The sequence below is a fragment of the Oncorhynchus nerka genome, linkage group LG14, assembly GCF_034236695.1.
Source record: "Oncorhynchus nerka isolate Pitt River linkage group LG14, Oner_Uvic_2.0, whole genome shotgun sequence".
NCBI lineage: Eukaryota > Metazoa > Chordata > Actinopteri > Salmoniformes > Salmonidae > Oncorhynchus > Oncorhynchus nerka.
The window spans coordinates 21,101,959-21,129,152 of record NC_088409.1 but is presented as its reverse complement, the minus strand read 5'-3'; the positions used below and the strand labels follow the sequence as shown (position 1 = coordinate 21,129,152).

The 27,194-nt window shown below is 45.1% G+C and overlaps 1 protein-coding gene across 1 annotated transcript; it reads left to right on the top strand.

Moving 5' to 3' along the window:
• Nucleotides 1–745: 745 nt before the first annotated feature.
• LOC115121673 (uncharacterized) lies at nucleotides 746–6,453 on the top strand. Its single transcript, XM_029650791.2, has 5 exons — nucleotides 746–1,045; nucleotides 1,133–1,187; nucleotides 5,128–5,242; nucleotides 5,371–5,555; nucleotides 5,994–6,453. Exons 1-4 carry the CDS (start codon nucleotides 746–748, stop codon nucleotides 5,543–5,545), a joined length of 645 nt encoding a protein of 214 aa, XP_029506651.2. The 3' UTR covers nucleotides 5,546–5,555; nucleotides 5,994–6,453.
• Nucleotides 6,454–27,194: the final 20,741 nt, after the last annotated feature.

The following is a 27,194-nucleotide window of genomic DNA, read 5'->3' as shown; positions in this document are numbered from 1 at the left end:
AGTGTGGCCTTACCTCAAACTGGCAGAGCTTTATAGGTTAATATGTTTGTCATGACTAAATGTTTATACTATAGAACTAAATCAAAGGTAGCCGTAGCCTATAGGCTAGGGCGTGTTTAACAAATTATGATATCATTCCTAATTCGAGTTGCGCATGTTATACAGTATTATATTTATCACGTTACCTTTTTACGTTTATATTCCCTCGAATTCCGGAGTGCATTCATCCACTTACTTCCGCGTAGCAGTGCCAGATATGCTAGTGCTATCTGGGAGCCTTGGGACGTCCATACCCTAAATCCTAACCTTAAACCCTACCCTTACTCTAACCTTAACCATAATCATTGGCTAACCTTAAGCATTATTAACCAACTTCAAAGGGAGGTAAGCCCGTCCCAAGGATCCCAGATAGCATGGACCGTGACAGGTGGGCGGGCATGGGGATGGTTTGAGTGAAGCGCTCTCCAAAAGAAAAAAGAAGAAGAATAAGTGCGCTCTCCGCGGAGTCGACAGAAGCAGATTTTTCTGTTTTTCAGGGATATAGTGGATATAGTATTTTCAACCTGACTTCCGTTTCACCTGAAAACTGAAGCACGGACTCCGCTCAAGTACAGTGGGTGGCCACCTGTCCTTTCACACTCCATTGGTACTTCCGCTGTAAGTCTGCGAGGACGTCGTCAACACTTCCGCGGAGCAGTCGACAGGGACCAGCGAAAACGACTGTTCCTTGGTCAAACTCCACGGCATGATGAAGGCACAGGGTGTATTGGTGGGGGTGTCTCTGCTGACTAGCGTAGCTCTGCTGGGACTGATAAACGTGCGGCGGAAAGAAGAGATGAAGGAGCAGAAACATGTATCGTTCGAGACGATTAAACTGCGTGTGACCAGAGACGTACTGGGAGAGTACCAACACGAGGTGATCAGAGCTCACAACCTGCTGGACAAGACCAAGGCGCAGGTGGATACTCTGGGGTCAGAACTCCCCCCACTGCAGGCTGCAGAGGCCAAGAAGAAGAGTGAACTGGAGGCATGTCAGGGAGAAAAGGTAAGGAAGGAGGGGTATGTCTGGGGTTTAGAGTTTACACAATTGATGTCCTCTGTGTGTGTGTGTTCTTTCTCTCTCCTGTCACAGAAACATGTTGCGGATGAGGTGGGGGCCGTTGAGGCAGAGAACAGTAACTCTAAAAGTGAGTGTTTAAACACCTGAAACTATGGTTACATCAACACTTCTGAAAGGCTCTTCGCCTTATTACTGATACGACTATGATAACATGTATGATAGTTCACTGCTCCTCAATGAAGTGGACGTCGATTAAGACAGCTCCCCGCACCCCTGATTCAGAGGGGTTGGGTTAAATGCACAGCTCCCCGCACCTCTGATTCAGAGGGGTTGGGTTAAATGCACAGCTCCCCGCACCTCTGATTCAGAGGGGTTGGGTTAAATGCACAGCTCCCTGCACCTCTGATTCAGAGGGGTTGGGTTAAATGCAGAAGACACATTTCTGTTGAATGCACAGTGAACTAGAACATAAAAACAGGTTTAAAACAGGTCCATGACCAGTTCTAGGTGCAAGGTTTTTCTCTTCTATATATTTTGGTGGATGAGAGACATCTTGTGGTGGAATAAGCTCATTGCAGGTCGCTGGGATTAAGAGTAGTATTCTGTATATGCGACTGGTTTTATTGAATATGTTTGATTCACTTACCTGTCTTCTAATATCCCTCTGTCTCTGTCCTATAGCCTCTAGCTCCATGTTGTGTCTCTGTCCTGTAGCCTCTAGCCCCATGTTGTGTCTCTGTCCTATAGCCTCTAGCTCCATGTAATGTCTCTGTCCTGTAGCCTCTAGCCCCATGTTGTGTCTCTGTCCTGTAGCCTCTAGCCCCATGTTGTGTCTCTGTCCTATAGCCTCTAGCTCCATGTTGTGTCTCTGTTCTGTAGCCTCTAGCCCCATGTTGTGTCTCTGTCCTATAGCCTCTAGCCCCATGTTGTGTCTCTGTCCTATAGCCTCTAGCCCCATGTTGTGTCTCTGTCCTATAGCCTCTAGCCCCATGTTGTGTCTCTGTCCTATAGCCTCTAGCCCCATGTTGTGTCTCTGTCCTATAGCCTCTAGCCCCATGTTGTGTCTCTTTCCTGTAGCCTCTAGCCCCATGTTGTGTCTCTGTCCTGTAGCCTCTAGCCCCATGTTGTGTCTCTGTCCTGTAGCCTCTAGCTCCATGTTCTGTCTCTGTCCTGTAGCCTCTAGCCCCATGTTGTGTCTCTGTCCTGTAGCCTCTAGCCCCATGTTGTGTCTCTGTCCTGTAGCCTCTAGCCCCATGTTGTGTCTCTGTCCTGTAGCCTCTAGATCCATGTTCTGTCTCTGTCCTGTAGCCTCTAGCCCCATGTTGTGTCTCTGTCCTGTAGCCTCTAGCCCCATGTTGTGTCTCTGTCCTGTAGCCTCTAGCCCCATGTTGTGTCTCTGTCCTGTAGCCTCTAACCCCATGTTGTGTCCTGTAGCCTCTAGCCCCATGTTGTGTCTCTGTCCTGTAGCCTCTAGATCCATGTTCTGTCTCTGTCCTGTAGCCTCTAGCCCCATGTTGTGTCTCTGTCCTGTAGCCTCTAGCCCCATGTTGTGTCTCTGTCCTGTAGCCTCTAGCCCCATGTTGTGTCTCTGTCCTGTAGCCTCTAACCCCATGTTGTGTCCTGTAGCCTCTAACCCCATGTTGTGTCCTGTAGCATCTAACCCCATGTTGTGTCCTGTAGTCTCTAACCCCCTCTCTGTCTGGTCCTGTAGCCTCTAACCCCATGTTGTGTCCTGTAGTCTCTAACCCCCTCTCTGTCTGGTCCTGTAGTCTCTAACCCCATGTTGTGTCCTGTAGCCTCTAACCCCATGTTGTGTCCTGTAGCCTCTAGCCCCATGTTGTGTCCTGTAGCATCTAACCCCCTCTCTGTCTCTGTCCTGTAGCCTCTAACCCCATGTTGTGTCCTGTAGCCTCTAACCCCATGTTGTGTCCTGTAGCCTCTAACCCCATGTTGTGTCCTGTAGCCTCTAACCCCATGTTGTGTCCTGTAGCCTCTAACCCCATGTTGTGTCCTGTAGCCTCTAACCCCATGTTGTGTCCTGTAGCATCTAACCCCATGTTGTGTCCTGTAGCCTCTAACCCCATGTTGTGTCCTGTAGCATCTAACCCCATGTTGTGTCCTGTAGAATCTAACCCCCTCTCTGTCCTGTAGCCTCTAGCCCCATGTTGTGTCCTGTAGCCTCTAACCCCATGTTGTGTCCTGTAGCATCTAACCCCCTCTCTGTCTCTGTCCTGTAGCCTCTAACCCCATGTTGTGTCCTGTAGCCTCTAGCCCCATGTTGTGTCCTGTAGCATCTAACCCCATGTTGTGTCCTGTAGCCTCTAGCCCCATGTTGTGTCCTGTAGCATCTAACCCCATGTTGTGTCCTGTAGCCTCTAACCCCATGTTGTGTCCTGTAGCCTCTAACCCCATGGTGTGTCCTGTAGCATCTAACCACCTCTCTGTCTCTGTCCTGTAGCCTCTAGCCCCATGTTGTGTCCTGTAGCATCTAACCCCCTCTCTGTCTCTGTCCTGTAGCCTCTAACCCCATGTTGTGTCCTGTAGCATCTAACCCCAGCCTCTAACCCCATGTTGTGTCCTGTAGCCTCTAACCCCATGTTGTGTCCTGTAGCATCTAACCCCATGTTGTGTCCTGTAGCATCTAACCCCATGTTGTGTCCTGTAGTGTCTAACCCCATGTTGTGTCCTGTAGCATCTAACCCCATGTTGTGTCCTGTAGCCTCTAACCCCATGTTGTGTCCTGTAGCATCTAACCCCCTCTCTGTCTCTGTCCTGTAGCCTCTAACCCCATGTTGTGTCCTGTAGCCTCTAGCCCCATGTTGTGTCCTGTAGCATCTAACCCCATGTTGTGTCCTGTAGCCTCTAGCCCCATGTTGTGTCCTGTAGCATCTAACCCCATGTTGTGTCCTGTAGCCTCTAACCCCATGTTGTGTCCTGTAGCCTCTAACCCCATGTTGTGTCCTGTAGCCTCTAACCCCATGGTGTGTCCTGTAGCATCTAACCACCTCTCTGTCTCTGTCCTGTAGCCTCTAGCCCCATGTTGTGTCCTGTAGCATCTAACCCCCTCTCTGTCTCTGTCCTGTAGCCTCTAACCCCATGTTGTGTCCTGTAGCATCTAACCCCCTCTCTGTCCTGTAGCCTCTAACCCCATGTTGTGTCCTGTAGCCTCTAACCCCATGTTGTGTCCTGTAGCCTCTAACCCCATGTTGTGTCCTGTAGCATCTAACCCCATGTTGTGTCCTGTAGCATCTAACCCCATGTTGTGTCCTGTAGTGTCTAACCCCATGTTGTGTCCTGTAGCATCTAACCCCATGTTGTGTCCTGTAGCCTCTAACCCCATGTTGTGTCCTGTAGCATCTAACCCCCTCTGTCTCTGTCCTGTAGCCTCTAACCCCATGTTGTGTCCTGTAGCCTCTAACCCCATGTTGTGTCCTGTAGCCTCTAACCCCATGTTGTGTCCTGTAGCGTCTAACCCCATGTTGTGTCCTGTAGCGTCTAACCCCATGTTGTGTCCTGTAGCCTCTAACCCCATGTTGTGTCCTGTAGCCTCTAACCCCATGTTGTGTCCTGTAGCCTCTAACCCCATGTTGTGTCCTGTAGCCTCTAACCCCATGTTGTGTCCTGTAGCCTCTAACCCCCTCTCTGTCTGGTCCTGTAGCCTGTAGCCCCATGTTGTGTCCTGTAGCGTCTAACCCCATGTTGTGTCCTGTAGCCTCTAACCCCATGTTGTGTCCTGTAGCCTCTAACCCCATGTTGTGTCCTGTAGCATCTAACCCCATGTTGTGTCCTGTAGCATCTAACCCCATGTTGTGTCCTGTAGCATCTAACCCCATGTTGTGTCCTGTAGCATCTAACCCCATGTTGTGTCCTGTAGCATCTAACCCCATGTTGTGTCCTGTAGCATCTAACCCCATGTTGTGTCCTGTAGCATCTAACCCCATGTTGTGTCCTGTAGCATCTAACCCCATGTTGTGTCCTGTAGCATCTAACCCCATGTTGTGTCCTGTAGCCTCTAACCCTATGTTGTGTCCTGTAGCATCTAACCCCCTCTCTGTCTGGTCCTGTAGCTGAGTTTGAGAAGCAAAACGCTGCCTGGGTAGCAGAGATGACGTCTCTCAAACAGCAGGTGGTGCAGCGCAGCAAAGTGTGTGTCTTTGTGAAGAAGGACTCTGTAGAGGGAAGGTAAGAGACTGGGACTGGAGCCCTGAACATGGAACACCTCTATACATGTCCATCTGTATGTATACCTGTACACCACAGGCATATGGACACTTGCACACACTAGCTCTATCTGTCTCTGACTCCCAAAGGAAACTGTGTGGGGATGAACCGCCTAAACAAGAGGCCGCTCCAAAACCAGATGCCCCCAAACCAGAAGAATCCAAACCAGATGCTCCCAAACCTGATTCTCCTAAAGAAGCCCCTAAACAAGAGGCCGCCCCCAAACCAGAAGAACCCAAACCTGAGGCCCCAAAGATGAGATGAGCAGAGCTGGGTATCTTTTGTTCTCTTTTTCTGTTAGCATTCCACTGATTTGGTTTTCTCTTGATAGCATTAGGAAACAGCTTATAGCAGTGAAGATACATGGTATTATGTAGAAATGCCAGATAAGACGCAAAAACACTATCATAAAAAAAGGCTTCTATCATGAAAAAGGATAGTATTTCAGTCAAATACAGTCACTATCTTTTGAGTCTTGCTGTCTGGGACTATTAGAGTTGACTGTGGTGTCAATATGATGTTGTTAACCAGCTTTATGATGTCCTAGTTATTATCCCCATCTCTCATTGTTGACAGAGGTGTGTGCATGACAGATGTGTGATCTGTCTTCTCTGGAACAATGTCTCATCTGTCAATCAGGATGTTGGTTCTATTTGCCTTTATTGTGTGAAGGATGACTGACTCTTTCATTTTGACCTTTGTTTGTTTTTAGGGATGGACGAAGAGAACGGGAAGAGAACGGGAAGAGCAACGTGGAATCAAAGAAAAGACATAAGGAAGGCAGAGACCTTCTGCAGGACATTTCTCTGTTCCTTTTTAAACTCGTTAGAACTTGTCCTTCATGCTACTTTAGTGTCTATTAACTACCATCTAACATGAGTGGATATTGAATACTGTTTGTTAACCTTGTCCATTCCTCTCTCTCAGTATGACCCTCCCTCGGGGGGTGTTTGTGTGTGATTTGAACAAATGTGTATGTGCCACCAGTATCGACCAATTGGAAAGTCCAAAGCCTCTCTCTGTCACTCCTCATCATCCTCACTCTGTTACCCTGGTGACGGTATTATGCAGTGGTGGCGACCATAGCATTGACCAATCAAAAGTCATGGATTAAACTAATGGTATTTCTGTTTGTCTGATTCTGATGTAATAAAGCTTAACCCTAAAGGAAAGTTTTGAACGTGTGAATGTGGATTTTAGTAACTATTGATACAGAACCATTTCATATTTAATGTGAGCGCAAACATTGGCATTGTTTACTGTATGTTCTGATTCCCTCCATCTTTAAACATTTCAAGACAAATAACTAAATACAGCTGCTGGAGAAGTAAAACTCATAAAGAATGAAGTCACCTCAAATTATTGGCACCCTTGATAAAGATGAGCAAACAGTACTTTATAATACAAATATTAAGCTATTGTGTATATTGCATGCTCAAATACAATATTTATAGTACTACAATTGCTCAGAGATAAATATTTTGTTGAACAATTATTTATTTTTTAGTGTCAAAGTTATTGTCACACCTGTTTTCAATGCTTTGTGTACCCACACCTAGCCAGGATGTCGTCTCTGGGCCTTTTTCTGGAATGTTTTATGAGATTGAATGATCTTAGGCCATTCCTCTATATATATATATATATACTCTTTCCAGATCCCTGATCTCTGTTGGTCTGTGCTTATGGACTGGCCTCTTCAGTTCAAACCACAGGTTTTCTTTAGTCCAGAGACTGAGATGGTCATTGCAAAATGTTGATTTTTGTGGTCAATTAATTTTTGATGTTTGCGTGGGGTCATTGTCTTGCTGGAAGATCCACTTGCGGCCACGTTTCAGCCTTTTTGTCAAAATTATTTTTGTACTATTTGGTAGAGTTCATGATGCTGTTGACCTTTTTATTTAATTTATTTATTTAACCTTGATTTAACCAGGTAGGCAAGTTGAACAAGTTCTCATTTACAATTGCGACCTGGCCAAGATAAAGCAAAGCAGTTCGACATATACAACAACACAGAGTTACACATGGAGTAAAACAAACACAGTCAACAATACAGTAGAAAAATAAGTCTATACACAATGTGAGCAAATGAGGTGAGATAAGGGAGGTAAAGGCAAAAAAAAGCCATGGTGGCGAAGTAAATACAATATAGCACTAAAACACTGGAATGGTAGTTTTTCAGTGGACGAATGTGCAAAGTAGAGATAGAAATAATGGGGTGCAAAGGAGCTAAATAAATAAATAAATACAGTAGGGGGAGAGGTAGTTGTTTGGGCTAAATTATAGATGGGCTATGTACAGGTGCAGTAATCTGTGAGCTGCTCTGACAGCTGGTGCTTAAAGCTAGTGAGGGAGATAAGTGTTTCCAGTTTCAGAGATTTTTGTAGTTTGTTCCAGTCATTGGCAGCAGAGAACGGGAAGGAGAGGCGGCCAAAGGAAGAATTGGTTTTGGGGGTGACCAGAGAGATATACCTGCTGGAGCGCACATGTGGGAGATGCTATGGTGACCAGCGAGCTGAGATAAGGGGGGACTTTACCTAGCAGGGTCTTCTAGATGACCTGGAGCCAGTGGGTTTGGCGACAAGTATGAAGTGAGGGCAAGCCAACGAGCATGTACAGGTTTCAGTGGTGGGTAGTATAAGGGGCTTTGGTGACAAAATGGATGGCACTGTGATAGACTGCATCAAATTGATTGAGTAGGGTATTGGAGGCTATTTTATAAATGACATCGCCGAAGTCGAGTATCGGTAGGATGGTCAGTTTTACAAGGGTATGTTTGGCAGCATGAGTGAAGGATGCTTTGTTGTGAAATAGGAAGCCAATTCTAGATTTAACTTTCGATTGGAGATGTTTGATGTGGGTCTGGAAGGAGAGTTTACATTCTAACCAGACACCTAGGTATTTGTAGTTGTCCACATATTCTAAGTCAGAACCGTCCAGAGTAGTGATGTTGGACGGGGGGGCTGGTGCAGGCAGCAATCGGTTGAAGAGCATGCATGTAGTTTTACTTGTATTTAAGAGCAATTGGAGGCCACGAAAGGAGAGTTGTATGGCATTGAAGCTCGTCTGGAGGGTTGTCAACACAGTGTCCAAAGAAGGGCCAGAAGTATACAGAATGGTGTCGTCTGCGTAGAGGTGGATCAGAGACTCACCAGCAGCAAGAGTGACATCATTGATGTATACAGAGAAGAGAGTCGGTCCAAGCATTGAACCCTGTGGCAGGCCCATAGAGACTGCCAGAGGCCCGGACAACATGCCCTCCGATTTGACACACTGAATTCTATCATAGAAGTAGTTGGTGAACCAGGCGAGGCAATCATTTGAGAAACCAAGGCTATCGAGTCTGCCGATGAGGATGTGGTGATTGACAGAGTCAACCTTGGCCAGGTCAATGAATACTGCTGCACAGTATTGTTTCTTAACGATGGTGGTTAAGATATCATTTAGGACCTTGAGCGTGGCTGAGGTGCACCCATGATCAGCTCTGAAACCAGATTGCATAGCGGAGAAGGGATGGTGGGATTCGAAATGGTCGGTAATCTGTTTGTTGACTTGGCTTTCAAAGACCTTAGAAAGGCAGGATAGGATAGATATAGGTCTGTAGCAGTTTGGGTCAAGAGTGTACCCCCCTTTGAAGAGGGGGATGACTGTAGCTGCTTTCCAATCTTTGGGAATCTCAGACGACACGAAAGAGAGGTTGAACAGGCTAGTAATAGGGTTTGCAACAATTTCAGCAGATAATTTTAGAAAGAAAGGGGCCAGATTGTCTAGCCCGGCTGATTTGTAGGTGTCCAGATTTTGCAGCTCTTTCAGAACATCAGCTCACTGGATTTGGGAGAAGGAGAAATGGGGAAGGATTAGGTGAGTTGCTGTGGGGGGGTGCAGTGCTGTTGACCAGGGTAGGGGTAGCCAGGTGGAAAGCATGGCCAGCCATAGAAAAATGCTTATTGAAATTCTCAATTATAGTGGATTTATCGGTGGTGACAGTGTTTCCTAGCCTCAGTGCAATGGGCAGCTGGGAGGAGGTGTTCTTATTCTCCATAGACTTTACAGTGTCCCATAACTTTTTTGAGTTTGTGTTGCAGGAAGTAAATTTCTGCTTGAAAAAGCTAGCCTTGGCTTTCCTAACTGCCTGTATATATTGGTTTCTAGCTGCCCTGAAAAGTTGCATATCACAGGGCTATTAGATGCTGATGCAGTACACCACAGGATGTTTTTGTGCTGGTCAAGGGCAGTCAGGTGTGTAGTGAACCAAGGACTATATCTGTTCCTGGTTCTACATTTCTTGAATGGGGCATGCTTATTTAAGATGGTGAGGAAGGCATTTAAAAAAATAACCAGGCATCCTCTACTGATGGGATGAGATCAATATCCTTCCAATATACCCCGGCCAGGTCGATTAGAAAGGCCTGCTCGCTGAAGTGTTTCAGGGAGCGTTTGACCTTAACAAGGGCCCCAGGATAAGTGGAAGCAAAACAGCCTTTTAACATCAAAGATCCGCCACCATATTTTACAGTAGGTATGAGGCTATTTTCTGCATATGCATTCTTCTTTTGACACCGAACCCAACACTGGTGTGTATGACCAAAGAGCTCTATTTCTTGTTCCAGTCAAAGTTCTCATGCCGTTTAGTAAACCCCAGGCGTTTCCATATGCTGGTTGCTCTCAGTAAAGGCTTTTGACTGAAGCCTTTCCAAATAGCCAACTGGCATGGAGGTGGCGTCTCATTGTAGATTTGGTGACCCGAAGATGCGACCAAGTTTTGCAATTTTACCACTATACCTCTGGGGACAAGATATACTTGCATCTGATACCAGGCAAGTTTACCACTGTTTCAGTGGTTTAAAACTTCTAAATTGTTGCCTTAATAATGTTAAGTGGTATATTTGGTTTATCAGAAAATAAATTGTACACACTGCCTGATTTTATGAAAGTCAACAACCATGTCTCTTCTTATTTGTGAGTGCTTTGCCTTTCCCCATGGTGATGAATGACAGAGGGATTTTACATGTGTGCTACCTCATTTTTATGCCCCAGTGAAACAGGAAGCAATGGAAAGTCACAATTCAGTTCCTTAAACTGAGATCAACGGATAAAATAAAATACACAAATATTTAAGGGTGCCAATAATTTAGACACGTGTCTTTTTGAGAATGAAATGTTTTTCTCTGTGCAATGTATTGGTATAAAATGAAATAATTGTCCTTATTGTCTTCCATACAACATACTGTAGAGACCTCTGTCTTTCTGTCACTCCATCCTGTTCACTTTGTCCTTTTATCTTTACCTTTCGCTTGCTCTCCCTCTCCTATCCATTTAATGTCCCCCTCTCCACCTTTCTCCCTCCTATCTCTTCCCCTCTGCCTCCCCCTTCTCTCTTTCTATTCCCCCCTACCTCCCTCCCTCCCCCTACCTCCCTCCACAGATGACAATGCTCCCTTCAGGCTTAAATTAGGCCTAGCCAATTAGGGAGCTATCATTCCGCTCCAGCAAACTCACAAGGTCACTGTTACCGCCCGGCAACTGTAGGACAGGGAGAGTAGAGAGTGGGGAAAGGGGGAGGAGGGAGGGATAGGATGGGGGAGTGGACCTCTGACCAACATCCCACTAACATCACTAATACATATAGTATGTCCTGATATGACTAATATCTGTCCTTAATCCAAGCAATGAGGAAGTGGACAATTCAAATTATGTACGGTGGTAGTCATGACGTTAAATGATTCTTAGTCATTCAGTTTAATATGAAAGTACTACATGTTCTAACAGTACAGGATAAATAGAATTAGACATTAACAGATGACAAATCCTCAACAGATAAATAGAATCATTGCTATTAGACTTAATCATGCTGCAAAGCTGAACTAGACTTCATTTAGACTTTAAATTGTATTGTAAATGTATGATAACATTTTTTATAATGTTGTATAAGTTTAAGTACAGTGGGGCAAACAAGTATTTAGTCAGCCACCAATTGTGCAAGTTCTCCCACTTAAAAAGATGAGAGAGGCCTGTAATTTTCATCATAGGTACACTTCAACTATGACAGACAAAATGATTTTTTTTAAATCCAGAAAATCACATTGTAGGATTTTTAATGAATTTATTTGCAAATTATGGTGGAAAATAAGTATTTGGTCAATAACAAAAGTTTCTCAATACCTTGTTATATACCCTTTGTTGGCAATGACAGAGGTCAAACGTTTTCTGTAAGTCTTCACAAGGCTTTCACACACTGTTGCTGGTATTTTGGCCCATTCCTCCATGCAGATCTCCTCTAGAGCAGTGATGTTTTGGGGCTGTTGCTGGGCAACACGGACTTTCAACTCCCTCCAAAGATTTTCTATGGGGTTGAGATCTGGAGACTGGCTAGGCCACTCCAGGACCTTGAAATGCTTCTTACGAAGCCACTCCTTCGTTGCCCGGGCGGTGTGTTTGGGATCATTGTCATGCTGAAAGACCCAGCCACGTTTAATCTTCAATGCCCTTGCTGATGGAAGGAGGTTTTCACTCAAAATCTCACGATACATGGCCCCATTCATTCTTTCCTTTACACGGATCAGTCGTCCTGGTCCCTTTGCAGAAAAACAGCCCCAAAGCATGATGTTTCATGTTCTTTGGATGTTCTTTGGATGCAACTCAGCATTCTTTGTCCTCCAAACACGACAAGTTGAGTTTTTACCAAAAAGTTATATTTTGGTTTCATCTGACCATATGACATTCTCCCAATCTTCTTCTGGATCATCCAAATGCTCTCTAGCAAACTTCAGATGGGCCTGGACATGTACTGGCTTAAGCAGGGGGACACGTCTGGCACTGCAGGATTTGAGTCCCTGGCGGCGTAGTGTGTTACTGATGGTAGGCTTTGTTACTTTGGTCCCAGCTCTCTGCAGGTCATTCACTAGGTCCCCCCGTGTGGTTCTGTGATTTTTGCTCACCGTTCTTGTGATCATTTTGACCCCACGGGGTGAGATCTTGCGTGGAGCCCCAGATCGAGGGAGATTATCAGTGGTCTTGTATGTCTTCCATTTCCTAATAATTGCTCCCACAGTTGATTTCTTCAAACCAAGCTTCTTACCTATTGCAGATTCAGTCTTCCCAGCCTGGTGCAGGTCTACAATTGTGTTTCTGGTGTCCTTTGACAGTTCTTTGGTCTTGGCCATAGTGGAGTTTGGAGTGTGACTGTTTGAGGTTGTGGACAGGTGTCTTTTATACTGATAACAAGTTCAAACAGGTGCCATTAATACAGGTAACGAGTGGAGGACAGAGGAGCCTCTTAAAGAATAAGTTACAGGTCTGTGAGAGCCAGAAATCTTGCTTGTTTGTAGGTGACCAAATACTTATTTTCCACCATAATTTGCAAATAAATTCATTAAAAATCCTACAATGTGATTTTCTGGATTTTTAAAAATAATTTTGTCTGTCATAGTTGAAGTGTACCTATGATGAAAATTACAGGCCTCTCTCATCTTTTTAAGTGGGAGAACATGCACAATTGGTAGCTGACTAAATACTTTTTTGCCCCACTGTATATGTAGTTGAAGCCTCATATACATTTTTTTAATAACCCTCTGTTGGTCTGTTTTGCTGGACAACAGTCAGATTTTTTGTTGTTCATATTTACTTTATAATATCTTTTGTACCCTTTTTGTCCTACAGGAACCCAGTAGATGGCACATCTGAGGCAGGCTCATGATTGAAAGAAGGGAAGTAAACAGAATATTTGGATGATTGTGAAATAAGACTGTGAATCCCTTCACACGACACAACACCGTAACCCCTTGTTGAACTGGTTGATTTGACCTTTTCAGATTCCTCCCTCATTCGACCCCTAAAGGTATGGGTTCATACCACCCAGAGAAGTGTTGCTCTGCTCTCATTGACCCCTTCACCCATCAAGAGTGTTGACCCTTGACCTGCATTCAGTGTGAGATACACAGACACACTGCAGAATCTCACCAGATGACATCACAAGCCACCATGGGGTTCCATTGACAACCAGAGGTCACCTTGATGACTAAGGTCAACATGAGGACTAGGTTCACCTTGACAACCAGGGCTCCTTGACGACAGGGGATGGTTGAAAATAAAGAAAACGGCTGTAAGGAGAACACACAGGTTATTTATATCTGGTCTACAGTACATCCATCCACAGTAGGCCCACCACAAGGCCACTGCTGGAGGGAGCAACAATCAATCCAAACAACGTTCCTATCTACTAAACTCACAAAGATAGTCCACTTATAAGGCTGTATGTGACATTCTAGCCATAGTTACAGTGACGTTATAGCCATAGTTACAGCTAAGAACACATTCAAACATGGAGTTATTTGACTTTAGTCTATGACCATGTGGGTGTGTGAGTGTGTGAACTCACAGCTGGATGAAAGTCTGATGTATTGATCCAGCTAATGCAGGGAGGAAGGGCCCGAGGCCACAGCAATCAATACACTCCTAATTATGTATGGGTGTGTGTGGAGCCCCCCAAATCTACAGGGGTGTATATATACCCCGTCCCACAGGGAACTCACACAAACTCCTACACAGACTACAACCACACCACACACTGACACACAGCTACACACCACACAGCTGCACACACACACATGTGTTCTCAAATTCCCCAGCACTTTAAAAAGACATAGACTTGTACTTACATACTTTACGGAAACTTCACAAACCTACGCACCCACATGCTGAGACCTAACACCTTTGTGACCAGAGTAGATGTGTGAATGGGACATGCATTGAACGGCTGTTGCTCTTCATGTCAACAACCCAGAACATGGGCAATGGATATGACACACACATACACTGGACCAAGATAAAGAGGACTACGCTATTAGGACATAGAAAACATTGTAAGTATAATATTCTCTCTCTCTCTTGCTCTGTAGGACTGTTGGATCAGTTTGTTTCCTGTCTTTCATCTGTTTCGTCTGTCCCTACCAACCCCACCTTCACTCCCTCCCCACAAAGGGCTCTTCCCTCTGCTGTTACTTTGCTGTAGGTGGAACTCTGGATACCATTCATGTCTGGTCCTCTCCCTATGAAACTAAATAACATGTTGAATGTGCACTTACATCAAATGTCTTAAACCAGTTTATACCACTGTTTTTTATTTTATATACTGTTTTTATTTTATAAATAAATTGTTCATGTTGATGTCCAAATTCACCTTTTCCTGATGTTTCTTTTTTCATCATCTCTCTAACTCTTAACACCAGCACACAAATGATCTGTCCTAAAAACCCACCCATATCTGTCTCCTTTCAGGCAGAAGACAGGATGGCTGCATGGGGTCCTGTTTGGCCAGGGGCTGTGTGATATGTTTGATATTCGGTTGTTCTCCTGGATAATCAAGTCAACTAAATATCAGACATATTCCTACAGAGCCTGGCACACATCTACAGACCCAGGGTTTCTAACAGGCCAGTCGAGTCAGATAATCAGGGTTTGTATTGTTTGTAAATCATTTAAAAAATGCTTTATTCATGAGCTTTGATTTGACTTTATTCTAAAGAGTGATCCAAGTTTTGAATAGACGAGCATGGACGACTATATTGTAAATGAAAATGAAACAAACATTTCTAGTTTATATCTCTTAACATTATTATAATAACCAATTGATAACATTCAGGCAATGTAATGTAATTTAAGGTTGCTTAGATTTCATTACAAAAACAATATTATCTTTGCTATTGCATCTACTTTGAATAAAGACAGTTAAACCTGGAAACGACTGGAAAATGTTGAAACAGTGTTTCAAGAGATAAGATCTGTGTCTGCTGTGTATACAGAAAACATTGAACAAATGAGAACTGCGGAGGTGTGAGGGTTAATGTCGTTTGATGTCAGAGTATTGGTGTGTAGGGAATCCATCATCACTTTCGCAATATTTGCACCTCCAGTTTGGCAGCTGCCAACAGACTCCGCCCACAAAACAAATAACCATTTAAAGTTCACTACGGTTTGTCCATCAACAAATGCAAATGTACCTTTTTATGACCAGTACAGCGAATTGTATCTGGTTGTCAGGTCACTGAGGGTACAGTTGACTTTTACTATCTGCAATAGTTTAGAACTATTATATAGATATCAGGCACAGATATACCAAATCCGCTGTGGAGATCTGAATTGGGACTGATGCACTTACACAAAGATTGTGTTATCCGATGTGCACTAATCAGAAGTGAACAGTAGGCTAATTATAATGGCACCTTAGTACAGTTATGAGCCCACAGATAGGAAGTGAGCCATGGCCATAGCAGCCCACCCCAGTCCCACAGATAGGAAGTGGTCCATGGTCATAGCAGCCCACCCCAGTCCCACAGATAGGAAGTGGTCCATGGCCATAGCAGCCCATCCCAGTCCCACAGATAGGAAGTGGTCCATGGCCATAGCAGCCCATCCCAGTCCCACAGATAGGAAGTGGTCCATGGCCATAGCAGCCCACCCCAGTCCCACAGATAGGAAGTGGTCCATGGTCATAGCAGCCCATCCCAGTCCCACAGATAGGAAGTGGTCCATGGTCATAGCAGCCCACCCCAGTCCCACAGATAGGAAGTGGTCCATGGTCATAGCAGCCCATCCCAGTCCCACAGATAGGAAGTGGTCCATGGCCATAGCAGCCCACCCCAGTCCCACAGATAGGAAGTGGTCCATGGTCATAGCAGCCCATCCCAGTCCCACAGATAGGAAGTGGTCCATGGTCATAGCAGCCCATCCCAGTCCCACAGATAGGAAGTGGTCCATGGTCATAGCAGCCATCCCAGTCCCACAAATAGGAAGTGGTCCATGGTCATAGCAGCCCATCCCAGTCCCACAGATAGGAGGTGGTCCATGGTCATAGCAGCCCATCCCAGTCCCACAGATAGGAAGTGGCCCATGGTCATAGCAGCCCATCCCAGTCCCACAGATAGGAAGTGAGCCATGGCCATAGCAGCCCATCCCAGTCCCACAGATAGGAAATGGTCCATGGTCATAGCAGCCCATCCCAGTCCCACAAATAGGAAGTGGTCCATGGTCATAGCAGCCCATCCCAGTCCCACAGATAGGAAGTGGTCCATGGTCATAGCAGCCCATCCCAGTCCCACAGATAGGAAGTGAGCCATGGCCATAGTAGCCCATCCCAGTCCCACAGATAGGAAGTGGTCCATGGTCATAGCAGCCCATCCCAGTCCCACAGATAGGAAGTGAGCCATGGTCATAGCAGCCCATCCCAGTCCCACAGATAGGAAGTGGTCCATGGTCATAGCAGCCCATCCCAGTCCCACAGATAGGAAGTGAGCCATGGCCATAGCAGCCCATCCCAGTCCCACAGATAGGAAGTGAGCCATGGTCATAGCAGCCCATCCCAGTCCCACAGATAGGAAGTGGTCCATGGTCATAGCAGCCCATCCCAGTCCCACAGATAGGAAGTGAGCCATGGCCATAGCAGCCCATCCCAGTCCCACAGATAGGAAGTGGCCCATGGTCATAGCAGCCCATCCCAGTCCCACAGATAGGAAGTGGCCCATGGTCATAGCAGCCCATCCCAGTCCCACAGATAGGAAGTGAGCCATGGCCATAGCAGCCCATCCCAGTCCCACAGATAGGAAGTGGTCCATGGTCATGGCAGCCCAACCCAGTCCCACAGATAGGAAGTGGTCCATGGCCATAGCAGCCCATCCCAGTCCCACAGATAGGAAGTGGTCCATGGTCATAGCAGCCCATCCCAGTCCCATATCCTTGTCTCATCGCGCACCAGCGACTCCTGTGGCTGGCCGGGCGCAGTGCACGCTAACGAAGGTTGCCAGGTGCACAGTGTTTCCTCCGACACATTGGTGCGGCTGGCTTCCGGGTTGGATGAGCGCTGTGTTAAGAAGCAGTGCGGCTTGGTTGGGTTGTGTATCGGAGGATGCATGACTTTCAACCTGTCTCTCCCGAGCCCGTACGTGAGTTGTAGCGACGAGACAAGATAGTAGCTACTAACAATTGGATACCATGATATTGGGGAGAAAAAAGGGGGTTTAAAAATCTGCAGAGCTGGGAAGGTTGTATCCCCCATATATTGGTTGCAAGAACTTTGTATAATAATTTTAAATGAAAAATTCTAAGTTTTGAATCCGGAGTCGTTTTTGCGTATCAGTTCATTAACCATGCGCCATGGAATCGGTACGTCGAAAATCTCTTCCCAACTATTTCGCAATCTATATGGCACAGCTGTCAATTTTTTGGTCCTTAAATGAAACTGGTATACCTTTTTATTTATGACCATTTTCTTTAACCAATTATGGTATTTAATGCAGGGCCGACAGACAAGTTCCTTACCTTTTCCCCTTCCACTTTCCTCTTCCATTTTTTCAGTAATTGTGCAATTAGTTGGTTGTAATTTTGGGTAGAGCAGACGTTTCTATATATTTCTGTTAGCTGCATGTGTGACATAACTCCACCAGTCCTATTTATGATATCATTTGCAGGGATTAAACCTTTTTTAAACACGTTTTCAAAAAAAGAAATGTGTTGTTCTGTTTTTTTATGGTGGATTAAATTGAAATTGCAACCAACTTAAATGGCTTGTTTTAAAAAATAGCAATATTTGGGAGATCATTTCCTTTTCAAATAACTGAAAGTGCAAGGTTATAATCTGAATAAAGGGGAAAAGTCCATTCTTGAACATAGGGTGAGACATTCTTATTAATTTCCTAGTGAACCAATTCTGATTTAAGTATAACTTTTGTATGACTGAAGCCTTTAGTGAGAGGTCTAATACTTTAATATCTAATCATTTCTGTCTTCTGAATTTATATTCATTATATAAATAGGCTGTTTAATTTTGTGTGTGTGTGTGTGTTGTTTTGTGAGTGTTATCAGGACACCCAAGGTGGTAAGTGCAGACAATTTCAAGAAGAACGAACATTAATGTGTATAAACAACAGATTACAAGATAAACTCACACGCACAAAACAAAACTTTGAAAAAGTGTGGATAACATTGTCTATATCTACATAATTAGATGGCTGCATGTTTCTAAGGTATTTAATGACATTCATTATAAAGGTCAGTGAAACACAGTGATGCCATACTCACAAACACATTTTAAAGCTACAATCCTTAGTTGCTACATCCATTTTAGGACTTAAAGATATACAGTATAGCCATTGATTCTTGAAGGATATAACTTAGCTTAGTTCAACTGTCATACACCATCTTAACCCAAAATATAGGCTTGTTATACTCCAATGTTTGTAAACAAAGTAAATGTAAACAAACTCTGTACAGCCTCAAAACATGGTTAAAACAATTTATATTGATATTTTTTAACTAGGCAAGTCAGTTAAGAACAAATTCTTAATTTCAATGACAGCCTCGGAACAGTGGGTTAACTGCCTGTTCAGGGGCGGAACGAAGGATTTGAACATGAAACATTTTGGTTACTAGTCCAACACTCTAACCACTAGGCTACCCTGCCGCCCCATCCATATCATGGATGGTCAGTCCTTGCATACATAGCTCTTGCTTTAAATTTGAAAGTGGTTTCATTTCTCCAGGCCCATCCCTCAGCTTTTTACCAAAACACAGGCGGGGTTAGCCACTTTGTTATTGTTTCAGGATCCCAGCTTTAATGACTCATCATAAGTGATAGAACCTCTTGTTATACATAATAATGACTGATATGCATGAATGTATTGATGTAATTGCATCATAAAGCAATTGTTGGACAATGCAGCCATTAAAAGACGTCCTCGTAATCTAAATGAAAGTGCATCTGCTAAAGAAATATGTTCAGGCACGCAATGGGTAAAGTTGAAGTCGGAAGTTTACATACACCAAATACATTTAAACTCAGTTTTTCACAATTCCTGACATTTAATCAGAGTAAAAATTCCATGTTTAAGGTCAGTTAGGATCACCACTTCATTTTAAGAATGTGAAATTTCAGAATAATAGTTGAGAGAATGATTTATTTCAGCTTTTATTTCATCACATTCCCTGTGGGTCAGAAGTTTACATACACTCAATTAGTATTTGGTAGCATTGCCTTTAAAATGTTTAACATGGGTTAAACGTTTTTGTTAGCCTTCCACAAATTTCCCACAATAAGTTGGGTGAATTTTGGCCCATTCCTCCTGACAGAGCTGGTGTAAATGAGTCAGGTTTGTAGGCCTCCTAGCTCGCACAAGCTTTTCAGTTCTTCCCACAAATATTCTATAGGATTGAGGTCAGGGCTTTGTGATGGCCACTCCAATACCTTGACTTTGTTGTCCTTAAGCCATTTTGGCACAACTTTGGAGAACCATTTGCGACCAATATTTAACTTCCTGACAGATGCCTTGAGATGTTGCTTCAATATATCTAAATAATTTTCCATCCTCATGATGCCATTTATTTTGTGAAGTACACCAGTCCCTCCTGCAGCAAAGCACCCCCACAACATGATGCTGCCACCCCGTGCTTCACGGTTGGGATGGTGTTCTTCGACTTGCAAGCCTCCCCCTTTTTCCTCCCAACATAAGGATGATCATTATGGCCAATCAGTTCTATTTTTGTTTCATGAGACCAGAGGACATTTCTCCAAAAAGTATGATCTTTGTCCCCATGTGCAGTTGCAAACCATAGTCTGGCTTTTTTACGGCGGTTTTGGAGCAGTGGCTTCTTCCTTGCTGAGCGGCCTTTCAGGTTATGCCGATATAGGACTTGTTTAACTGTGGATATCGATACTTTTGTACCAGTTTCCTCCAGCATCTTCACAAGGTCCTTTGCTGTTGTTCTGGGATTGATTGGGGCGGCAGGGTAGCCTAGTGGTTAGAGCGTTGGACTAGTAACCAGAAGGTTGCAAGTTTAAACCCCTGAGCTGACAAGGTACAAATCTATCATTCTGCCCCTGAACAGGCAGTTAACCCACTATTCCTAGGCCATCATTGAAAATAAGAATTTGTTCTTAACTGACTTGCCTAGTTAAATAAAGGTAAAAAAATACACTACAGGATGCCCGAATTAGGATGATTGGAACAAGCAGATATAGAAGTACAGAATAGTATGGTTGAAAACATGAGGAGGTTGTTCAATAACCAAACCCGTATGTTAAAGATTTTATGCCCAACAGGAGAACTACAGAAGGAGGTTACACACAAGATTTAGCTAGGAGACTGGGTCTGGGTCCAATCACTAAAGAAAAAGGACTGGAAGCAGCCACGGTGGGAGGGGCCATACCAAGTGCTCCTGGTGACAGCCTTCGAGGTGAGAATAGCTGAAAGAGCTACCTGGGTTCATATCACACAATCACAGAGTTAGGAGAAGAACCAAATACAAATAAGGTTCAGGGGTTATCTCTCTAACGAAGATTCCCTAACCCATCCTCCTTGTTTGCATTCATAGAAGTGAAAGTATGGGCTGGCCTCTGGCTGATGATATGTTCTCCGGGAAGGGGTGGGGCTTGAAGGAGTGCTAGTCAGTCTGAGCTGTCTGATTGTGGGAGCCATATTCCTAATACACCATGACCCACCCGAGAAGGCAGAAGGTGGTAACTTGACCCATAGTGTAGAAGATGAGGATTTTGTATTACCAAAGTACAAAAGGTCACTTAATCTGGGTAGAAATGAAGTGAGAGTAGAGCTAGGGAAGGATGTCTCAGTTGAGTTCTATGTAGACCAAATGGGGTCTCTGACCCCTTGGCAGTCTAGAACTATGAGCCTTTATGGAAGATATCTGTGCAGGTCCCCGTGTAGTTCATGGAATCAGGTCATAGCTCACACAGAGAGAGAGAGCTACCTTGTATATAAATCCACACACCCAATATGGAAACAGATGGAGTATAGTAAAGGTGAGGGTTTTTGACTGTAATTCGGAGCAAGGGAAGTATTTCATAAAGGTATGAATCACCATTAAAAACGTAAAGAAAGAGGATCTAGGGTTATGGTATGTTGGATTTGACCAGTTTTCGGTCGACACTACGGTACCATTCCGGGTAGCAGAGGTTAGAGCCGGTGATAGTTAAACCGCCAGCCAGAATACAAGCAGTACCCCTGACAAAACGGACATTACCCGTGGAGTCGTCCAGAGCCAAGGACAGGTGCAGATAGTTCAGACAAAAGGTGGAGACTGGGTTTGGGGATTCCAACCTATGGTTGGAATGGATTCAGTATACAGCTGGATCAGTAACTAAAGAAGAATGTTATGCCTGCGCCACAGCCAAACCCCAGTTGACAACCATCCCCTTTCCACTCGATGGAATTAATTCACCCAGGGGAATGGCCTGTATGGTAAAGCTGTTCATGAAGGCAGGGAAGCCAGACAATGACAGTTGCACTGATCTGCATGATCTGTATCCCCATGTGCCCATTACATCCAGACTTACATTTACATTTACATTTAAGTCATTTAGCAGACGCTCTTATCCAGAGCGACTTACAAATTGGTGCTTTCACCTTATGACATCCAGTGGAACAGCCACTTTACAATAGTGCATCTAGGTCTTTTAAGGGGGGAGGGGGGAGGATTACTTTATCCTATCCTAGGTATTCCTTAAAGAGGTGGGGTTTCAGGTGTCTCCGGAAGGTGGTGATTGACTCCGCTGTCCTGGCGTCGTGAGGGAGTTTGTTCCACCATTGGGGGCCAGAGCAGCGAACAGTTTTGACTGGGCTGAGCGGGAACTGTACTTCCTCAGTGGTAGGGAGGCGAGCAGGCCAGAGGTGGATGAACGCAGTGCCCTTGTTTGGGTGTAGGGCCTGATCAGAGCCTGGAGGTACTGAGGTGCCGTTCCCCTCACAGCTCCGTGAGGCAAGCACCATGGTCTTGTAGCGGATGCGAGCTTCAACTGGAAGCCAGTGGAGAGAGCGGAGGAGCGGGTGACGTGAGAGAACTTGGGAAGGTTGAACACCAGACGGGCTGCGGCGTTCTGGATGAGTTGTAGGGGTTTAATGGCACAGGCAGGGAGCCCAGCCAACAGCGAGTTGCAGTAATCCAGACGGGAGATGACAAGTGCCTGGATTAGGACCTGCGCCGCTTCCTGTGTGAGGCAGGGTCGTACTCTGCGGATGTTGTAGAGCATGAACCTACAGGAACGGGCCACCGCCTTGATGTTATTTGAGAACGACAGGGTGTTGTCCAGGATCACGCCAAGGTTCTTAGCGCTCTGGGACGAGGACACAATGGAGTTGTCAACCGTGATGGCGAGATCATGGAACGGGCAGTCCTTCCCGGGAGGAAGAGCAGCTCCGTCTTGCCGAGGTTCAGCTTGAGGTGATGATCCGTCATCCACACTGATATGTCTGCCAGACATGCAGAGATGCGATTCGCCACCTGGTCGTCAGAAGGGGAAAGGAGAAGATTAATTGTGTGTCGTCTGCATAGCAATGATAGGAGAGACCATGTGAGGTTATGACAGAGCCAAGTGACTTGGTGTATAGCGAGAATAGGAGAGGGCCTAGAACAGAGCCCTGGGGACACCAGTGGTGAGAGCACGTGGTGAGGAGACGGATTCTCGCCACGCCACCTGGTAGGAGCGACCTGTCAGGTAGGACGCAATCAAGCGTGGGCCGCGCCGGAGATGCCCAACTCGGAGAGGGTGGAGAGGAGGATCTGATGGTTCACAGTATCGAAGGCAGCCGATAGGTCTAGAAGGATGAGAGCAGAGGAGAGAGAGTTAGCTTTAGCAGTGCGGAGCGCCTCCGTGATACAGAGAAGAGCAGTCTCAGTTGAATGACTAGTCTTGAAACCTGACTGATTTGGATCAAGAAGGTCATTCTGAGAGAGATAGCGGGAGAGCTGGCCAAGGACGGCACGTTCAAGAGTTTTGGAGAGAAAAGAAAGAAGGGATACTGGTCTGTAGTTGTTGACATCGGAGGGATCGAGTGTAGGATTTTTCAGAAGGGGTGCAACTCTCGCTCTCTTGAAGACGGGAGGGACGTAGCCAGCGGTCAGGGATGAGTTGATGAGCGAGGTGAGGTAAGGGAGAAGGTCACCGGAGATGGTCTGGAGAAGAGAGGAGGGGATAGGGTCAAGCGGGCAGGTTGTTGGGCGGCCGGCCGTCACAAGACGCGAGATGTCATCTGGAGAGAGAGGGGAGAAAGAGGTCAGAGCACAGGGTAGGGCAGTGTGAGCAGAACCAGCGGTGTCGTTTGACTTAGCAAACGAGGATCGGATGTCGTCGACCTTCTTTTCAAAATGGTTGACGAAGTCATCTGCAGAGAGGGAGGGGGGGGGGGGGGAGGAGGATTCAAGAGGGAGGAGAAGGTGGCAAAGAGCTTCCTAGGGTTAGAGGCAGATGCTTGGAATTTAGAGTGGTAGAAAGTGGCTTTAGCAGCAGAGACAGAGGAGGAAAATGTAGAGAGGAGGGAGTGAAAGGATGCCAGGTCCGCAGGGAGGCGAGTTTTCCTCCATTTCCGCTCGGCTGCCCGGAGCCCTGACTTCCCCCTTTCACAGTTGCAGGAGGAAACTATTATTGTATGGCTCGATACAACACACACGGACGGGACGTAGGGGAAGTAAGAACATGCAATAGGACAGAGAATGTTACAACCGACGAGACAATGAGGGACCTGACTGGGTGGTTGAGTTCCGAGGACTTTAGTAAGATAAAAAGGCCTAGAGCGGATGTCTGGTGGTTGTGTGGAGGTATGAAGCTGTGGCCTAACCTGCCTACAAATTGGACCGGTATTTGTGCATTCGTACAGTTAGGCATGCCCTTCATTCTTATCAAACACAAAGACCTAGTGCCAGGTAGAAGAGAGAGAAGGAGTGCTCCGTCAGGGTCCTTTGACAATAGAGTTTACATTGATAGCATTGGGGTTCCAAGGGGGGTGCCTGATGAGTTCAAGGTTAGGGATCAGATATTGGCTGGATTGGAATCAAGCATCTTCTGGTGGTCAACTCTCAATAAAAATGTAGATTGGATAAATTATATCTACTATAACCAACAGTGTTTCATCAACTATACTAGAGATGCGATAAAGGGGTTAGCAGAACAAACAGCTTACAACTAGTTTGATGGTATGGCAGAATAGAATGGCATTGGATATGCTACTGGCTGAGAAGGGAGGGGTGTGTGTGATATTTGGATCGGAATGTTGTACTTTTATTCCCGATAACACAGCTCCAGATGGATCAGTGACCAAGGCCCTGGCTGGTTTAACCACATTAGCTCACGAATTAGCAGAGAACTCTGGGGTGGATAATTCTCTAACAAATTGGTTTGACAGTATGTTAGGGAAATGGAAACATGTCATAATCACTGTGTTATGGGCAACCTTCACCTGTATGACTTTGTTGGTATTATGTGGCTGTTGTTTGATTCCGTGTATGCGAGGTCTCATTTCCAGGACTCTGGAGAGGTCAATGTGCAACAGATGGTGAGATACGGACCGATTCCAAGCTCCGACCAGTGGGATGACGAATACAGATCTCAAGGCCTAGGAGATTGCTCCGTTTCTTTTAACCACAAGGAGCCAATGTTAGATTAGACTATCTTCAATGTTTAGACAGACTGTTCCTTTCATGAAGATTATGATGAAAATCCTAACAGGAAGAGTTCTAACTGGATATAGGCCTAAAACAGTCATTGATGAGTTTCGAATGTAAATACAGGTATTGGTTTGGTTTATTCTTGTGTAACATTTATGTTTCCATGGATGGATGTCTTTGTATAATGGACTTCAGAGTGCTCTCGTGAATAAACTATTTGACTATTGTGAACTGGGATTCTTGTCTGTTTCATTCAACCCGAATCTTACAAACTCTGGGTTGCAGACTGAGTAGATTAAATGAAGTTTATGAACATTGATAACGAAATTCTAATAACAGCTCCTGCCCAAGTCAAGGCCTGAACACAGCAAAGAATAAGAATTACTGTAATACAATCCACTCACACAGCCACAGCAGCTAATGGCACAGTGACACCGAAACATTGGGGGAGGGGTTACCAATTCAGACTCGCTGCATTATTGATTCTCCTTCATACATGTATGTTACATTGGACATTTTTAATCCACAAGATGTTAGTACCTAGGTCCTACATGTACCCGATGTTTAAATAAACAGATACATTTCAAATGCCTTCTGTTCTTCTTCTGTGCATGTAGAGTGGTGCGTGAGCAAAATCACTGGGGAAGCCAAGTCAGAAAAAAGCCATATTACAACTTTTGTTTGCTCTGTAACCTGTTAGTTCACCTTCCTTGCCACGGTGATATATAGACCTAAAGGCAGAGACAGTAAGAAGACACAGTGACAGAATAAATTCAACCACACCTTTGATCATGGTATTCCGAACAAGTCATGCCTCTTCATTTACATCTAAATGTGTCCACCATGTCCACATTGTGTCCGTTCCCGCACTATATTCAAATCCCGATATGCATTCTACAGATGGTGGAATAGGCTAAATATGATAAAAAGGGTGTGTTTGTCAATTCATTCTGGAGTGCCAGAGTGCGCTCTGTGCTTCATAAATTCAAAGTATTGGAATTTTTCAAATGAGCCATTTATAATTTCAGAGCGTGAGCATTCAGAGCACACACTGGACACTCTGGTTGAGGAGTAGGGTTGATCTGAGCATTCAGAGCACACACTGGACACTCTGGCTGAGGAGTAGGGTTGATCTGAGCATTCAGAGCACACACTGGACACTCTGGCTGAGGAGTAGGGTTGATCTGAGCGTTCAGAGCACACACTGGACACTCTGGCTGAGGAGTAGGGTTGATCTGAGCATTCTGACCTCACAACAGCAGTCAAGCACCCAAGCTAACTGGCTAAAGTTGGCTAGCTACTTCCACACACAAATGATAGAACACCTCACTCTGACCATTTTACTCGCCCTAGTAGAAGTGGTTAGGCTGTTTTCATGTTGTCTAGAGCATTTGTGACTAACTGTGCTGCTGGCAACAATTGAGTTTAAAAAATGTGCCTAAGTTTACTGACACTGGTCATATTCAACAGGTGTTGCACATGGGTAAATTCATCAATTATTCTGCGCTCTGGCACATTCAGATGAGAGTACACTGAAATCGGAGTAGATAGCTAGAGTGAATTTACGAACACACCCTAACACAACAACAACTGATGGCAGTAGCTAACTATTGTAGCTAAGTAGCCAGCTAACCTCTGTAGCTAGCCAGCAAGATAGCAAGCAACGCTAAAGGGATTGCAAACGAGTTAGCATAACTCGAGCCCCCCCCCTCAAAAAAATCTTAATATAACTAGCTGGCTAGCATTTGAGGCCAGCAAACATGTTCCCATATACTAGGAATGTATTTCCTCCAATGTTATAATGAAAAGGTGCCTCTGTCCCAAAACACAAGTTTTCTGGAGACTTGTGGGAGGAATGCTGATGAAGTCCCCCACTGTATGCGCTCTCAGTAGCGAGCTTGCTTCATATTCTGATAGCAGAAGTCACATGTAAGTGTCAAGTGTAGACAAGACCAATTCGGTATTGCTCTCCATGTGATGTGATTAGCGAAGACAAATCCAGACGGGCTTCCCTTGACACCATTCACAGTTGAGCTCGCTCAGTTAGCTCAACATAGGCTATTATTGTATACTTTTTTTTAATCAAGGGAGTCCATACAGGCGACAATGATGTCATACTATTTTCGATCAGACAATGTTAGTTAGATGGCCTACACATACAGAGACAGATGGGCGCTGTTTCGCTCGCTCGGATGCTTTCTCTGGTTGTGATAGAAAGATAAATAATTGTGTTTTTTTCTTTACATTTTTGGGGGAAGCCTGACTTCCCTTGGCATCCATGAATACACCCCACTGATATTGTCACTACATAAAGCACATTTGAAGCACAGTCAGACATTGGCCTTTCTGTTTTGTCCACATATTCTCAAGAACCATTGGCAGGCATCACTGTATGGGGGACTACATATTACAAAATTATACTGGATTCAGTTGTTAAGTAGCGGCATCATGTCAATGCCCACAGTTGGGACTC

Coding starts and splice junctions, on each gene's coding strand:
- LOC115121673 (XM_029650791.2), top strand. CDS start 746: ATGATGAAGGCACAGGGTGTATTGGTGGGGGTGTCTCTGCTGACTAGC. Junction 1,046..1,132: donor AGGCATGTCAGGGAGAAAAG/GTAAGGAAGGAG, acceptor CTCCTGTCACAG/AAACATGTTGCGGATGAGGT. Junction 5,243..5,370: donor AAGGACTCTGTAGAGGGAAG/GTAAGAGACTGG, acceptor TGACTCCCAAAG/GAAACTGTGTGGGGATGAAC.